At 37.0% G+C, this 18,567-nt stretch overlaps 1 protein-coding gene across 5 annotated transcripts in view; it reads right to left on the bottom strand.

Annotated features, from left to right (window-relative positions):
* Window positions 1-18,567, bottom strand: part of CNKSR2 (connector enhancer of kinase suppressor of Ras 2) — a 279,802-nt gene that overhangs the window by 219,324 nt on the left and 41,911 nt on the right. For all 5 annotated transcript variants that reach the window (XM_032840743.1, XM_032840740.1, XM_032840741.1 and 2 more), the window contains exon 2: window positions 8,832-8,995. In XM_032840743.1, the coding sequence (XP_032696634.1) occupies window positions 8,832-8,995 (164 nt within the window). The remainder of the gene's footprint in view (window positions 1-8,831; window positions 8,996-18,567) is intronic.

Here is an 18,567-nt window from a genome sequence, read left to right as displayed (position 1 = left end):
TGCTCCTCTCTTTCCTTTATATTTGTTATTGTTTTATATATGTCAGTGCTCCCATTTGGGTGCATAAATAATTAAAATTTTTATATTTTTGTTGGATTGTTCCCTTTATGATTATATACTACTCTTCATTGTGTCTTTTTACAGCCTTCATTTTAAAGTCTAGTTTTTCTGATACAAGTATTGCTACTCTGACATTCTTTTGACATCTGTTTGCATGATAATTGTTTCTCTTTCCCCTCACTTTCAATCTGCAGATGTCTCTAGGCCTAAAATGAGTCTCTTGGAGGTAGCATATAGACAGGTCTTGATATTTTATCCATTCTGACATCGTGTGTCTTTTGATTGGAGCATTTAGTCCATTTACATTTTAAAGTAATTATTGATATTTATCTATTTAGTACCATATTATAACTTGTTCTGTTGTTGTGCCTGGAGATTTCCACTTATCCTTTCTTGTATTTGTCATTTTGGGTCTCTTTTCCACTCAAAGAGTCCGCTCTAATATTTTTTGTAGAGCTGGCTCAGTGGTCATGAGCTTCTTCAGTTTTTGTCCGGGAAACTCTAGCTCTCCTTCTTCTCTGAATGATAGCCTTGCTGGATAGAGTATTCTTGACTGCAGGTTTTTCCCATTCAGCACTTTGAATATATCCTGCCATTGCCTTCTGGCATCCCGTGTTTCTGCTGAGAAATCTCCACCTAGCCATAGGGGTCTTTCCTTTGTAAGTTAGGGACTACTTCTATTTTGCTGCTTTTAAGACATTTTCTTTAACACTACATTTTGCAAATTGAAGTACAATGTCTTGGTGTTGGCTTTGTTTTTGTTGATTTTGATGATGGTTTTTTGTGACTTCTGGATACGGATGTCCATTTTCCTTACCCAGCTGAAAACTTCAGCTATTATACCTTCAGATAAGTTTTTTGCCCCCTTTTTCTCTCTTCTTCTTTTGGGACTCTCACAATATGAATGCTATTATGTTTGATATAGTCACTGATTCCCTAAGTATATTCTTGTGTTTCATAATCTTTCTCTTTTTTGTTCAGCATCATTACTTCCTATTATTTTGTCTTCTAGGTCACTAACTCATTCCTCTGCTTTTCCAGCCTGCTGTTTATTGCATCAAGCCTGTTTCCAATCTTGTTATTTGCATTCTTCATCTCTGATTCTTTTTTAATGCTTTTAGCTCTGTGATAAGGGTCTCACTGTTGTCTTCTATTCTTTTTTCAATCCCAGTGAGTATCCTTAGGATTGTTACTTTAAATTCTCCATCAGGCTTGTTACTTTTATAATTTTGCTTAGATATCTGGCCATGGCCTTATCTTCTTTTTTCATCTGGGGTAAATCACTCCATCTTAGCATTTCATCTAAGTCTCTGTTTCTGTGTGTTAGAAAAGTCAGTTATGTCTCCTGCCCCTGAAAGTAATTACTTTATGAAGAAGAGGTCATAAAGTGCCCAGGGTCTGACACTTCACGGAGTGTCTCTGGTGTGTGCTTCATGTGCTCTGCTGTTGTGTTCTGGCTGGTCTATTCTTCAGGCCAGTCATCTGCAGAGGCTCTCCTTGCCTGCTGTAGGCAGTGTTTTGTACCTGGCCTGAATATGGAGAGTTTTAAAAGTGTTCCCTGGCCTGCTTGTCAAATGAGACCTGACACCAGCTCCACCAGAACTGAGGCCCTGCAGGACTCTCTGGTCTGGAGATGTGGTGTGGGTAGGAGTCTGGGATGGTCTTCTGTGGGAGAGTCCTGCAGTGCTGGGACTGAGGCAAACCGGATTGCGAAGGGCAGTCCTGCCAGAGTGTGGTGGGTGGGGCTTGGTATAAACAAATTAGGTAGCCAGTGTTCCTGCTGAGAGGTGGGGGAGGGAAATGGCACTAGCTAGCTCCTTTATTCCTAGGGAGAGAGATGTCTCTGTGAAAGCTGCCTCTCAGGGATGCATTCTGAGTGAATAATTTCTCCCCTGTCAGCCCCTGGCATTTTTCAAATTGCTAATTCAGGCTGTTTTCCCCCAGGTTGTTTGCCTGCCTTCTCCTCAGGAGTAGTGCAGTGCCCTCAGGGCCCCATCCCAGCCAAGCCCATTGATCTTTAAAACTCTAGGCTTTAAGCCTGGTTGCAAAAACTCACAAAATTCAATCTCATTTTCTTAGCCAATGGCTTTGGGGAAATGTTTAACTTATGTGTTCCCTTGTGTGTTCCTCTCTCTGTAGCCCTTCTCTGGGACCATGGCTCTCTTCCCTCTGTCAACACCCTGATCTGTTTCTCCCCTAAACCATGTCTTCACACTTCCTATCTTTTATGATGTGGCCTCTTCTGTCCCTGTGGAGATTGTCTGTGCCCTTTTTGTTCGATTTCTGGGGTATTTAGGATGACTAAATAGTTATCTAGGTGTGTTTGTGAGATGAGCCTTGGGTCCTCCTACTCTGCCACCATCTTTCTCTCCTACCTATCCCCTCAACTTTTAAAAAGTGCAGATTTATTCATTACAGTCTTGGCTTTGTACTAGATATGCATGGGACAAATATGCATTACTACTGATTTGGAAAGAACTACACCAAGAAAACAAAAGCTTAGACATGGCCTGTAGTTAGCTATTTTCTTTGTCTTATATATTACTTATTTGTTTACATATATGTCTGCCAGTAACCTGTTGTGGCTACACTGATTCAACATAGCCAATAAATAATTGGTGCTACGTTCATACTGTTCTTCTGTTTTAAATACATGCATGCAAAAGCACAAGAAACAAATGAAGGATACACTTAACATTTTAGAAGATCAAGTTCGCTATATCCTCACTAGTGGTGAATTCTCTAAACACAACAAAATATTCAATATTGGCACCACATATTTTACAATGTCAATGCTATTTTATTCAGAGCTCTTAATTTGATTGCATCATGGAGCAGGTGTTTAGGTTTCATAATACTTTGCTTTATAAATGTGAGTGAGTCGTAAAAGGACTGCTTTAATGAATATTTTTGAGAAATGAATGATTTTGAGATGAATGAACCAAGCAATTATGTTGCAAAGAAACAAATCCTAGCAATTGTAGACATCTAAATTTTCATGCAAAATACCTATTATATGAAAAGTGCATGAAGAATGAAATGAAAACTGTTCTTATCCTGTCATAAATGATTCACTTATACTTCTCGATAACCAGGCGTACTGTCAGAGCATAAATTAAGGGCTATACATTGATATTTTATTTATGTTTTACTATTTCAGTTAATATACTGTACTCTCTATTGAAGCATACTAAATGATAGCGTAACAGAAGGAAAAAGTTAACACACCTCCAAATCATGAACAGCTTACTTCTTTCTAGAATAACATGGTACAAACAATATAGTTGGTGCTTAAATACATATATGTTGCATGAATGAATAAGTTACTATACAAACCTTTGATTTTCATCAACTGCCATAACATTTATTCCCCATCAGGACTAACTTTAAAATAAAGCAGATGAAAATATTCCATAGCTTGAAAGAAACAGAGGAATCTGATAAATGTTCTGCATCTTCCTTATACTAGGAACAGAAACTTCAGAGTCAGAGGCAAGAGAAAAAAATTACAGTGCTCTGGGTAAAAGCAGATAACTTCATTCAGTAAAATAACATTAATTTAATATCCTCTATGTGCTAAGGACTCAGCAGGGAACCTAAAAAATCTAAGCAAAAAATTATAATGTGATACAAAACATAAGTTGCCTTTCTTCCTATCACTTCCCACTCTGCACCAGACAAACCAAAATTGTCATATCTCTCTGCACACTTCATATTCTTTCACAATTCTGTCTTTACACATGGTATTTCTTCTGCCTAGATAACTTTTCCCCAACTTTCCGTCTGGTGAACATCTACTTATCCTGCAATTCCCAATGCAAATCCCACCTACACTTCCTGGATCCCCACAGTAGTGTTCATCATTTCCTTCTGAACTCTCCTGGGATCTCTTTAAATCTGTATAACCTTTTAATGACTATTGTCTTCTTTATGGACTGTATACATTTTAAGATCACCGACTATGGGGCGCCTGGGTGGCTCAGTGCATTAAAGCCTCTGCCTTCGGCTCAGGTCATGATCCCAGGTTCGGGATCAAGCCCCTCATCAGGCTCTCTGCTCACTGGGGAGCCGGCTTCCCCTCTCTTCCTGCCTGCCTCTCTGCCTACTTGTGATCTCTATCAAATAAGTAAATAAAATCTTAAAAAAAAAAGGGCACTGACTATGCCTTTTTCATCTTTTTAATTCCTGTGGTATAGCTGTTTGAGCATGAACATATAACTGTTAAAATAAATAAAAACAATAGACATAAGGAATAAAGTAGAAAACCCATAGAGATATTAAAGTTTTAAAGAGATAATAAACAATTCCCCATTCCCAACAGTACACCTCCTGGTCTAGTAAACTCAGCTTGCTGATGAAGGATCTCACCTTCTAATTTTATAATGGTATGTAGAAGTAAATCAGAATTCATTGCTCAGATATCCACTTGATATTCACTGGAAAATATTTATTGCATAAAGTGGAAGATATCTTTACTTCTAACTTGCTGATGTATAGTCATTAGAAAGTGGTGGAAGGGAGATTCAATATTTGTCCTCTTTGGAGAGTATGAGCAATTTATTGCTGAATAAGCACAGAAAGAATGAATTTAATGTGTTTTTTTCCTCCTAGAAAACAATGCAACACTACGGTGCTTAAACCCAGAACTGTGGAAGAATTAAAACTCAGCATATGAAGAGACGTACCACAGCTCTATGGTGAGAACACTGAAATGGTCTAGACATCTATCTCTCAAGCCATCTTTCTAAGTAAGTTTAGGTCAGCAGAGATTTTTCATGGGCCAGACTCTGCCTGGAGGTTCAGCCTATTTGTAGTTAGCACTGTAATCATCAATTTTATTTCCTTCTTCAAATTGACAGCTCGAAATCCAGCACATAAGTGGTTTATCTCTGAGGAGTCCTGCTTATGAAACATAACGTCCTGAATTTCAAACTCTGACACACCCAACTATTTACTGTTATAAAAGATGTGGCAAATAGGGGCACCTGGGTGGCTCAGTTGGTTAAGCATTCAACTCTTGATTTCAGCTCAGGTCATGATCCATGATCGCAGGGTTGTGAGACCAAGCCCCACATCAGGATCTATTCTGAGCATAGAGCCCACTTAAGATTCTCTCTCTTCCCCTGCCCCTCCCCACTCTCTCCCTCTCTTAAAAAAAAGAAAGATATAGCAAGTAACATCTGCTAGATCATGCACTCATCTCCAAGCCACTTCTATTGCACCTTCATGGCCACAATGACCCAGATTTGGAGATCAGTAGACAAAAACAATAAGGTCTCCTACCTTATGTTGAGTACTATGTCTTATACGTGGCATGATTTCTGTGATCTGATTCTGATAAGGGATAGAGCACAAGTGTGTATTCTAGTCTAAGCTGATTTCTCTGATCTCAGGAGTAGGAAAATAAGATCCCAAACTATCATATGAAAAACATCTCAAGACTCTTACAATACCACTTTCAAAAAGTATTCAGCATCCACTATTGCCAGGCATCTGTGCTACACACTAGGTATTTAGTAAGCGTCGTGTCTTTTCCCACACAGCTTACAGTCTAGCAGAAGAAACAGACATTAAACTGATAAATACACATATAAATATCTAATTAGAAAATGAGATGAGGGTTAAAAGAATAACAGTAAGGGGCTAACCTCCACCAGTGGTGAGGGAATAATTAGAGAAATGTTTTTTTTGAGGAAATGACAAGGTTAAGATTGAGATGTGTAAATGGGAGGTAATAGTCAATCAATGTGGTTTCAGATTGTACTCTTCCTTAGAAAGTGCTTTCAGTCAGGTCTATTTTTTATTTATTTTTTTAAGATTTTATTTATTCATTTCAGAGCAAGAGAGCACAAGCAGGGGGAGAGGCAGAGGGAGAGGGAGGAGCAGACTCCCTGCTGAGCTGGTTGCCCAACGTGAGGCTTGATCCCTGGACATAGGGATCATGACCTGAGCAGAATGCAGACATTTAACCATCTAATACGTTTTTTTAAAATAGGTTCCACACTCAACATAGGGGGCTTGAACTCATGACCCTGAGGGCCAAGAGCCGCATCCTCTACCAAGTGATCCAGTCAGGGGCTGCACAGTCAGGTTGTTTTTCCTTGCCTATCCTATTGACTTTTAGCGAAATTTGGTATTATTGATGTTCCTTACTGAAAAAAAAAAAAAAAAAAACCACTCCCCCTTGCTTTTGTGACAATACTTGTGAAGCTGTCTTCACATTTCTCCGCCCACTCTGCAAGCCTCCTCTGTAGTCTCTTCTTCCTTCCCAGCCCCAGGGTGGAGCTGAGTCCCTCCCTGGGTGATCTCTCTCTCTCTCTCTCTCTCTGGATTCAATCCTTATACCCTGGAGACGCCCAAATCTCTATCTTCAGCTACTTCTCAAGCTCCAAATTTGTATGTTCAATTGTTTGACGAGTATCTCTTTCTGGATAACTCAGAGATGACTCAAATTCAATGAATCTGAAACTCAATTTATATTCCCACCTAAATCTATTCTTGCTACTATTGCCCACCTTCATTATTGCAAAATTATCTACACTATCTTTGCAGCTAGAAAACATGGAATCTTCCTCAACTTCTCCCTTTATCTTACCTCTCAGATTCATCAGATCTTCTCTATTCCTGTTCATCCTTAGTTTAAGCCCTACTCATAGCCTAAGTAGATTATTTAAAACATTTCTGGAGTGCCTGGGTGACTCAGTCAGTTAAGCATCTGCCTTTGGCTCAGGTCATAATCCCAGAGTCCCAGGACTGAGCCCTGCATCAGGTTCCCCGCTCAGCAGAGTTTGCTTCTCCCTCTGACCCTCTCCCATCCAGTGGTCTCTCTCTCTCTCTCTCTCTCTCAAATAAATAGATGAAATCTTTAAAAAAAATAAAACATTTCCAAACTATTCATCTGGTCTTTAGATTATAGCCACTCCATTCCCTCCTTTTTACTACCATCAGTTACATTTTTAAAACAAGTATTTGATCATTCCTACATGGCTCTCCAATATCCACCCTAGAAAGTATAAATCTCTTATCATGATGTTTAGATACTTTATAGTCTGGACCTATTGGGCCTTTTAAAGACTAATTTTCTGCCACTGTTTCCCATGAATTTTGTCGTCTAAAATAGCTAACCTTTGTTCAAACCCACCAGGCATCCTCTTTATTCTGTGTGCCTGTGTATGTGTTGTTTTAACTACATAGAATGCCCTTCCCTCTTGTTCTTCCAAACACATGCTCATCTTCCTCTAGTCTCCTTAAATATCACTTCTTTTGCAATATGAACCCATCTGTCATAGTTAAAGCTAGCTATTTTCTCTTCTGTGCCCCTATAATACTTAGTTCATACTTTCATTTTAGTACTTATAATACAGTATTGTGATTATTTGTGTGTCACTCCCTCCCCCATAGGCTTTTCAAGACGGCAGGAAATACATCTTACATCTGACACACAAGTTCTCGTATATTCACTGAATCTTGAATTATATATAATCATTTACTCATTTCTTGTTAATTATCATCATCTTAATAGTTAACTACTTATTGAATACCTACTGTGTGTCAGGCACTGAATCAGGCACCACACAAATTCCATCTCAATTGCTTTTCACAATACCTCCAAGAGTCAACTGTTATTATCTCCATTTTATATTGAAAAACCAAGGTGGGGCACCTGGGTGGCTCAGTCAGTTAAGTGTCTGACTCTTGATTTCAGCTCAGGTCATGATCTCAGGTTGTGAGTTTGAGCCCTGCATCAGGCTCCATGCTCAGTGGGGAGTTTGCTTCTTTCTCTCTCTTTTGGCCCCCTCCAAATAAATAAATCTTTAAAAAAAGTAATAAAAAATAAATAAATAAACCAAGGTTATGATGAAATTACTTGCCTACAAATGTCAGTAACTGACTGAGCCTAATTTAAATCACAGATTATTATAAGACTGATTTTTTTAAATCTCACTGTAGCTCTAGCCCCCTTACAAATATCTATAAGAATTTAAAACCAATCAAATGTCATCTTAACCAACATGGAAAAAATCTATGTTCCTTTTGGAATATTTAGTGTATTATCAGAATCTTGGAGGATTATTTTGACATTGATTTCTCTTGTATGTCAACAAAAGTAACCTTATAATATATGATATTTAATTTTTATTGGATATGTACATTTAGAACATTCAAATAATTTGATTAAGGATGATTTTTCTAAAATAAGACTTCTTAATATTTATGTTACTAAATCAAAACATTTATTTTATTATTTTTTTAAAGATTTTATTTATTTATTTGACAGACAGAGATCACAAGTAGGCAGAGAGGCAGGCAGAGAGAGAGCAGGAAGCCGGCTCCCCGCTGAGCAGAGAGCCTGATGTGGGGCTTGATCCCAGGACCCTTAGATCATGACCTGAGCTGAAGGCAGAGGCTTTAACGCACTGAGCCACCTAGGCACCCCATAAATCAAAACTTTTAGATGGGAATGGACTTTATAACTGATTATCTACAATTGCATATCCCAAATGATGCTGTGAGAGCTCTAACACAAGTTTCTGAACTAAATGTAATGTCATTGGTTGAGTTATAAGCCTCTTTAAGTTTTAATTTGGCACCAGATAGTATACCAGATTTAATAAAGGAGGAAAATACCACTTCTAGTTAGAGGAGTTTTTCCTAATTGCATTTAAATTATTTTTAAAAGGAGAAGAAAAAGAAGGAAAAAAACTAAAAAGAGGAAAAAAATTTAAACGGAAATAATACAAGTTTCCTTTCCAATCACTTAATGTCCTTACCAGTGCACACAGAAGGTCAACTGCTTCCAAAATCAATTCCTGATGGCCAATGCGGCTGACCCCTAGATCTTCTAGCTCCTGATGCGTAATACGAAGCAGCTGGTCTCCACTGATCTTCTCCCTCTCGAAGTTCTTAATATACTGCTGCAAACAGTCATCAAGACCTGCAGAAGAAAAATATGGAAGACCAGAATGAAAAAAAACAGTGGAACGAAACAAACAGAAAAAATAAAATAAAATAAGCATTAACTCCTACCAAGTCACAAGTTAAGCCTGTTTCAACTCTGAACTAGTTTAATCATCCACTTTTTCTCAACCCATATATGGATTGCAGGAGGCAAAAAACCACTTCATGACATCTCTAGTTGTTAGACTCTTATTTGAATTTTCCTCAGCAATTATAGGAAATCTTTACCTCACTTCTCAAGCATTTCTCTTTGCTGGTTATTTCATAAAGTGTGTTAATAAGCAGGTCCTCCCCACTTCTAAACTTACCTACATCTCACTCCTTTCTTCCCTAACCCCACTGCAGAGGGACAGTTATCCTTCCTTCCTGTAAAGACTAATAGATCGTCCTGTGCTCTGGAATCCCACCTCATGCCACCTTAACACACTTCAACAATTAAAAAAATTAAACACTCTCTTTATTTCAACCATTTCTTAGCCACTGACTCCTGTATTCAAACTTCTGCCAGCTTAAAAAACAAAATAAACAAAAAACCTTTCCTTGATTTCTTAGATCTTGTATTCCCCCCCTAGTTTGTTATTCCCTTCAGAGCCAAGTTCCTTACCTTTTTATCCCACCTGCACTGTACTCCCTTATCCACTAACATATAGATTTTACCCAAATTTGAAAGTGAAATCCAGAGTGGATACATTTTTCAGGATTACTGAGGGTACTTTATAAGTGAACAGCCAGGCTATAGACGGGTCAGCTTCAACTACCTATGAAATAACCTGATACAAATGATGATTAAATGGTGAACTGAACTAACAAGATTACTTTTCTCCAGATTTTTAAGTAAGAAGCACCAAGAAAATGAGGCAATTAACAAAAACTGAAAGATATTAATCTTAAATCAGGCCATAAATATCTCTCATCCAGACTAAAACTGTTTTATGGGTTTCCTGTTGTGAGTCACTATCCCCTCCAGTTCATCTCTCCCAACATAAAAATTCTGATGTCATTCTTTATCTCAAAACTTTTCAGTTTCTTCATATTTATGACAGAATATAATCCGAACTCCTTTATATAGTGTTCAAGGCCCTTCCTGATCTGGACCTTGCCTTCCTATATGACTTATTCCAGACACACTCCATAATCTCCCATTCTACACTACAGACCTCCTTTACAACAATGCCCACTTTGTATTTTATTTTGTTCTCATTTCTGTATGACCAATAAATAGCCTGGAAATTCATTGAAGTTGAAGACTGTGTCTTCTGAATGAAAATCCAGGGCTTAGCACAGTGACTAACACAGAGTAGGGCTCAGTAAGTATAAAATGAACAAATCAGACATAATTTTATGTTATATCACCTGGTCGAGAAAATCAGGAACATTTTAAATAAGAGCTAAATCTAAAAATAAGAGTGGAGGGAAGGAACATTTGGTATGTGGCATTTTGAGGCACTCATGTCTTAACACATTGCAGAGTAAGAGGAGACAGAATGCTATTATTTTGAGTTGATTTTTCTTATGATTCTTCTATGTAAAGGAATGATAAATGATCTCTTAGAGCACCAGCACCACCAGCATCATTAGTAAGGTTACAGACCAAGTCACATAATATGTGGCAGAGGAGAAATAAGGGAGAGATCACATTAATTGCTGCCTAATTTAACGATCAATATGTATTACCCCATCATATAGTATCTTGGCTCCTGTATTTAAAATATATGGCAAATACACAGCTAGGATATTATAATATATATGTATATTATAATACAATGATAATAATGTCACTCTGTGTCAATATGCATATTTATGAACTATAAAGTGCTTTTATATACAATTTTTTCCTCCCTGAACTATAAATAATAAATGACCTTATTTTGTTATTTTGACTGAAAGGTCACAATCAAGATCTCAAATCTGTGTATGGAGAAAATATGGTCCAAAAAGCCATCTACAAAAATCACAAAAATGAATACATCATAATATTGGCCTAAAGGCCCGAACTTCATGATTCTGGGATCTATACAGCATACATGTAACAATTAAAACCTCCTCACTCACTCATATACTATTTTATTTAAAGAAGAACTGTCCCATTTTCAAGAATGAGAAGCTCTTTGGTGATTATGACTAGTCTTCAACACTGTAACATTTATTCAATAGATAAAATGGGAACAAATATATACCAGATTTTAAAAGTGGTTATGTACCTCTTTTTTTTAAAAAAGCTTTAATGTGGCATAAAATATTTCTTTACTTTCCACCAAATTTTACCCTAAGTTGACCAATATTCTAAATAATTATAAGTACATTTTATAAGCTCCACTTACAAATTGCTATTATTCTCAAGAAAATATACAGAAAATAAATTTTGATCCATACTCTAAAAACCACACAAGTGTACCATGAAGAAAATTATGCACTTTTGTCAAATGAAACATTAAACTACATGCATTTTGTGTCTTAAAAAACCACGCGTTAAAACAATTAAGAAGAAGGCTTGAAATCATTACTATGACATGTGTCTCTGACTTTTTCAAAGTGAATTACACTGCTTTCCACCAACTTCAGGGAAGAGGAATTAACATAATAATGGATCTAGAAAGATGTTCCAAAAATAATGACAGATTACAAAATGATGACAAGATATCTCCTAAGGATGCACAAATTTCCAGTAAATCAACAATATCACAGAAGACAGAGTAAAATAAATTAATCTACTATATGTGGAAGTAGATATAAAAGATGCAAACTATTATATTCAATGTTTGAAATCTCTTTTTTTAAAAAGATTTTATTTATTTGAGAAAGAGATTGAGAGAGCATGCATGAGCAGGGAGGGTTAGAGGGGGAAGGAGAAAGAATCTGAAGCAGACCCTGCACTGAGTGCGGAGCTCAGTGCAGGGCTGGATCCCAGACTGGAAGAACATGACCTGAGCCAAAACCAAGAGTCAAATGCTTAACTGACTGAGCCACCCAGGCACCCTAATGTTCAAAATCTTAAAAACCAACTTAAAATGGTATTAAGAAGATGACTCTGTCCTTACTCCAGGAAACTTTACTTTATACACCATTTTATACATAACACATGTGCTCTTATCTATAAGCAGAACACTCTGATATTTAAGCAAAAAATAAAAATGTAAGTTCATTTGTTAGAGTTCTGTTGCCACTATTTACTGTGAAGAACAAAGACCAACAAATGAAGATTTGTGAGGACCTTTGTCCCTTCTGCAAAATAAGGTCAGGAGATTAAAAATGAACACATATAAATTCAATATGTTTTCTGGAGTCAAATACATGAATGGTAACTCAAGGCAGAAGGTCTTAATTTTAATGTAGTTTTTTAAAAAAGATTTTATTTATTTATTGGACAGAGAGAGAGATCACAAGTAGGCAGAGAGGCAGGCAGAGAGAGAGGAGGAAGCAGGCTCCCTGCTGAGCAGAGAGCCCGATGCGGGGCTCGATCCCAGCACCCTGGGATCATGACCTGAGCCGAAGGTAGAGGCTTAACCCACTGAGCCACACAGGCACCCCTAATGTAGTTTTCATTCCCCTTATTTCACTGACACTGCTTTTTTTCCAATGACCAAAATCACACCAGACTCAACTGCCTCATTTTCAATCTCATTCTCCCTAAGCGAGTTATTTCTCTATTTCTGCCACCTTTTTTCTAGTCTCAGAACCACCTTAGATAATTCCCCAATTTAATCTCTTATCTTGTCAGTTAGTAAAGAACATAATTTCTTCATTCAAAATAGCTGCTGCTCTGTCCTTTCATTCCTGATCTCATTGTCACCAGCTTACTCATGCTGTACAGCCTGCCCTGATGCCCATCTGCTCCCCCGGGCATCAGTCTGCCTAGTCTATCACTATCAGATCTCTAAAAACACTCTTTGATCAAGCCATTTCCCAATTCAAAAAATGTCAGAGTTTTCCTGCCAAAAGGTTAAAATTCAAAAATCTTTTCTTATTTTTAAGGCTTTTTTGGGGAAGGAGTCTTGGATGTTATTATCAGTTAGCATTTGTGTATTAATTACAACTACTATAGACAATAAAAGCATTTTCTACATTACAAACAGCCAGAAAGCTTATGTAACCATGCTTTTCTTCTATGCACAGGATGATACATAACGAAAAATGATCCAGCAAAAGACAATTCCTATTTAAGATCTTGGGATATTTCCCAAACCATCTGAAAAGGATGAAATTACATTCTAAAGCATTTTGGCACTAAATGACTTTACTGTATTCTAATTATTGGAAAACTGGCTAACCTATGTAAATATACAAGCTACTTAACACACTCAGAATATTTAATAAAATAAATTCCTGAAATATTCTAGAAAAATGAGATTTTGATCTAGAACCTACGTAGTTAAAAATTTCTTTAACAATTTCCACATAGTTCTCGGATGACATTGCCTGATAATTTCTTGCTTTAATTCACAGATGAGCTGCCTATCACCCTTACTTAGTAAGTAAAAGTATATTTACTCTTCGCTGTGCTTTTGATTATATTCCAGTTTATATTTTGTTCAACCAAAAAAAAAAAGGAAAAGTTTTCTTCAAAAACACCTATGCCACTAGAAAATTCTAAATTCCAACAACAAAAAAGGCAGTATGTGTTTTAACAACTGAAAAACAATGTGAACAAGAATAACCAACTGTGGGGCATGGCATGAAATACTACTCAGCAATAAAAAGGGAACTATTGATATATACAACATGGATGGATTCCAAAGGTATTATGCTGTGTGCAAATGGCAACTCTGAAATAAGTTATTGGATGATTCCATTTATACTACATACTGAAAAAGGCAAAACTATAGCAACAGAAAACAGATTAGTAGTTGCCAGTATTCCCAATACAAAGAGGCTAAGCAATAGGAGGGCGTTTTAGTAGTTGCCAGTATTCCCAATACGAAGAGGCTAAGCAATAGGAGGGCGTTTTTTGGGGGTGATCACACTGTTTTGTATCATGACTATGGTGTGCTGGTGGTATAATTCTATACATCTGTTAAAATGCTTACAACTCTAACACCAAAACACTCAATTTTATTCCATTAATTAAAAATATTTTTTCAGTTACAAATGAATTTGAGGCAACAAACATTTGGAAAATACTATTAAACTCCAAGTTTCATTGTAAAATTTTCCTTCTGATGTTTTCTCATGGTGTTTGATATAAAAGACCCAGACGAGGGAACAATGTTTCCAGCATTCCATTCAGCGTCTATTTATTAAGCACCTACTAAGTTTGGGGCAGGGTACACCAATGCATTAAACTACCTTTGAAAAGACTCCTTTCCTCTGCTGATTGGCAGAGCTGAAAGGCTATAGACAGAATTCTCCCTAAAGCTGTATAGAATACATGGTGTGTGGGGCACCTGGGTAGCTCAGTGGGTTAAGCCTCTGCCTTTAGCTCAGGTCATGATCCCAGGGTCCTGGGATCGAGCCCTGCATCGGGCTCTCTGCTCAGTGGGAAACCTGCTTCCCCCTCTCTCTCTGCCTGCCTCTCTATCTACTTGAGATCTCTGTCAAATAGATAAATAAAATCTTTAAAAAAAAAAAAAGAATACATGGTGTGTAGACTGATGCATTGGAAAACCAATCACAGATGCCTGTGGTCTCTGGAAGACTTCTGAGAAGCCCAAGCCTCACTACACTGATCGTCATCATTTCTACTCTTCTCAGACCTACTTTGTTTCTCTAACAAGTTAATTTTGTCTTTAAGAGACTAAAAAAAATCTTGACTGGGTAACAGTATGCAATTGTTCCATTTTGAAAAATAATTCAGCTTCCTTACAATCTGTTTCTGGTTCTTCATTTTAAACCAGAATAGATTTTTAAATGCCAGACAATTTCAAAACGAATTTCCAAGAAATATCTGGTTTAAAACTCTCTTCTCTACAATATGACCGAAAGAAAGAAAAAGTAAAGAAGAAAACTTAATCAGCAGTGAAACCAGGAGACAGTGCCAACTACCTAAAAGATTCAAGATTTAATGTTAAAAAAAATAAAAAGGTATTAGAAGAAATCTAGGTTCAGCATCAAACCAGAGCCAGAAACAGTAAAGAAAAAGACAGATGTATGATTTGACTACATGAAAATTCCCAAATTTTTGTTATGACATATCAAATCAGAATAGTCACAAAAAAGTCCTTAAAAACATATCCAGTGATAACACTACATCAAGGCCAACAACAAAAGAGGACAAAGTAATCCACGGACATAAGATCAAGTTGCTTAAAACTGCTCAGTTTTACAATAGTGACATATGGTAATCTGAGATAGCAACCTTAAAATGCACATCACACAAAACAATGTTTGAATGATTTTATAATTTTTAATTTTTAAAGTTTTGTATCCAGAATTTGGTAGAGTGGCTGGACAAGCAGTTGTTCTCAAAGTGATTTTTAGGAAACCTATAAGCTTTTTTTTTTTCAAAAAGGCTTATTTATTTATTTGAGAAAGAGAGACAGAGAGAGAGAAAGAGAGAGCACGAGGGAGGGGAGAGGCAGAGGGAGAAGCAGACTCCCCGCAGAGTGTGGAGCCTGTCGTGGGCTCAATCCCAGGACCCTGAGATCAAGATCTGAGCCAAAGGCAGACAGTTAACTGACAGCCATCCAGCTGCCCCGCTTACAAGCTTTTTAAATGTTCTTTAATAAACAGGAAATAAAAATTCAAAATATTATGCAATTATTCTGCACTTTCATCTTTTAATTTTTAAAAACAAAGTCTAAAATGATTTTAATGACATGTTCAGTAAACAAAGACTGACCGGTTTTATCATGAAGCTTAAAGCCATTATATACTTAAGAATTCATATACAACAGTTTTCAAAGATAACATATTCTCCCTCAAGTTAACAGTCCATTTCACAAGTTTTAAGTAACATTGAAGCTATTTCTTTGCAAGTCTTTACAGTCTTTGCTAAGAATATTTTATTAACAGAAAAATGACTTTAATAAGAATCACAGGTAGACCAAGCAAAAGGAATTAGTTGCAAACCTAGAGATTAGGGATGTCGTACATTTTACAACTTAGTAGATAATAATTTTTTTACTTTTTGTTATGTTTAAGGAAGCTTAAGGCCATTTAAGCCTTACATCTTTCATTCCAGCATTCAAGAACCTCCAACTTCAGGCCCCAAACTACTTTTCTGACATTCTCTCTTACACATTCATGCATCCTATGTTGCAGCCAAATTGAACAACTCAACTATTTCCTTAATGTGATAGTTCCTATTACCCAGAATAATATTTACATATTCTACATATTTTGTTGTTGAAATCCTGTCAGGTCTTGATCATTAAATCAGAGAGATCTCTCTACTCTTTATATCTATGGATTTTACACTTACGGTACATATTACTCATGCTGTTTTGTTATAATCTTTGTATTTGTGCCTTATTCTCCCAACAGACTAGAGAATCCTGAAGGGTGACATCACTGACCCCTTCACACAGCACTGAGCACAGAGAGCATCTGACACATAATCAGTCAGTCCTTCATTTAATCAATATTTACTGAGGTGATTGCTATGTGCTAAGCACTGGGAATCAACTGCTGAGCAAAGACTGACATGCCCTTGACTTTATGGAATTTATATAATACTGAAGATGACCACTAATCATTAATAACTTAATTGGCAAAACAGATGTATAAATACAGGCCATGATAACTATTATGAAGGAAAAAAATACGCTGTGCTGTGAGGAAAAAAAAAAAGAAGACTTAACCCTATGCTGAGATGACAAATCAGGAATGGAAGACTTACTTGAGGAATTGATGACTACATTATGATTTGTAAGCTTAAAAATTGTTAGCTAGGCAAAAGGGAGGCATGGACAATGCAGGCAAAAGTAACACCATATGCGGAGACCCTGTGCTACATAAAGGAACACCATATACTGGAACAACTGAAAGAACTCTGTGTGACTGAAATACAGAAATAAAAGAATGGAACAGTATAGGGTTAGCGTGATGGGCCAGGCACAAGATGATGCAGTGTGACTCAACAGCAATGAGAAGTTATCAAAGGATTTGAAAGAGGTAGCATTAAAATGCGTTTTGTAAACATTACTCCAGCTGTAGTATATAGGAAATGAATTGGAAGCTGCCAAGAGGTGCAGGTTAGGTGACATTTGAAATAATGTAATTATCAAATGCTGGTAGTCTGTCCAAGGCTGATGGCAGGAAAGGAAGAGAACACTAGAAAGAAGATAAAACATGCAGGAGTTGATGCTGGATTAGATGTGATGGAGGGATGGCCACGGGAAAGATGACGCCTATATTACTGGATTACAGAAATGGATTAATAGTGCCATTATTCACAGACAATGGAAACACCACAGAGGTAGGTTAGGGTAGCTGGCTCTCTTCTGGACATAGTGAGATTACAGTTCCTTTGAGACAGGCCAGTAGAAATGCTGAATAGTCAGTCAAAAATAAAGATCTGCTCTGGAGAAATATATTTCAAAGTCACTGGCATCTAGGTAGACAATTGAAGCTATGAGTGTTATTGAGACTAAATAGGGAAAAAGAGTAGAGCAAAAAGAGAATTTAGAACTGAACTCTAAGAAACCCCAAAAAGGAAAGGCTTGTTACAGGCAAACCCACAAACAAAACTAAGGAAGTGCAGCCAGAGAATGAAAAAAAAAATGAAGAAATCGTGGTGTGATGGAAGCCAATGGAAGAAAATGTTTCAAGACTGACAGTAAAGGACTGTGGTTAAAAAAAAAAAAAAAAACAAACCAAAAACCAAAAACCAAAACCAAAACCAAGACCAAAACAAAATATCCCAATCTATGGGTCAGATTACTAGAGTTCAAAGCCCACTCTGAATCTGACAATTAGGAGATTATCAGTGACTTTAACCAGAGAGTATTATAATGAAAGAAATAGAAGTTAGGACATAAGAGTTGATGGGTGAGAAAGTAGAGAGCTTTACATGTGGAGTATTTTTTTAGGAGGTTATGTGTTATTGGTGAGGACTGGAGAGTGGACAGGAAACTGTCATGCCAGGTCAAAGGGACTATTCTTATACCAATTTTAGAGATGAAGGAACAAACTCTTTGTGAAATTAAGTAGCTTCCTAAATCCACACAGTAAGTAACTGACTGGCAGAGCAAGGATTAAAACCTAGTCCCACAGGATTCTGAAGTTCAGTCTATTTTGACTACATCAGACTATTTTAAGACTGAAAAAAATATATCTTCACAATGAAGCAGATTTATACGCTTACAAACAACTAAATGAAGCTTGACTGGAACATACAGTTATTAAAATGAAGAAGGGATCATGTAAAACGGTGGCTAATAAAATCATGCTCTTACAGACCTACATGAAAGAAATTATTTAAAACTACCAAGGACTGGGGTGCCTGGGTGGCTCAATCGGTTAAGCGTCTAACTCTTGATTTTGGCTCAGGTCATGATCTCAGGGTTGTGAGATTGAGCCCCACATCAGGCTCATGCTGGGCATGGCACCTGCTTGAGATTCTCTCAGTCCCTCTCCCTCTGTCCCTCCCCCACTCTAAAGAAAACTACCAAG

This window comes from Lontra canadensis, unplaced genomic scaffold (genome assembly GCF_010015895.1).
Source record: "Lontra canadensis isolate GAN:19392208 unplaced genomic scaffold, GSC_riverotter_1.0 scaffold116, whole genome shotgun sequence".
In the NCBI taxonomy this organism is placed as follows: Eukaryota; Metazoa; Chordata; class Mammalia; order Carnivora; family Mustelidae; genus Lontra; species Lontra canadensis.
Note: the sequence above shows the minus strand (reverse complement) of the source record. Positions and strands in the feature narration are given on the sequence as shown.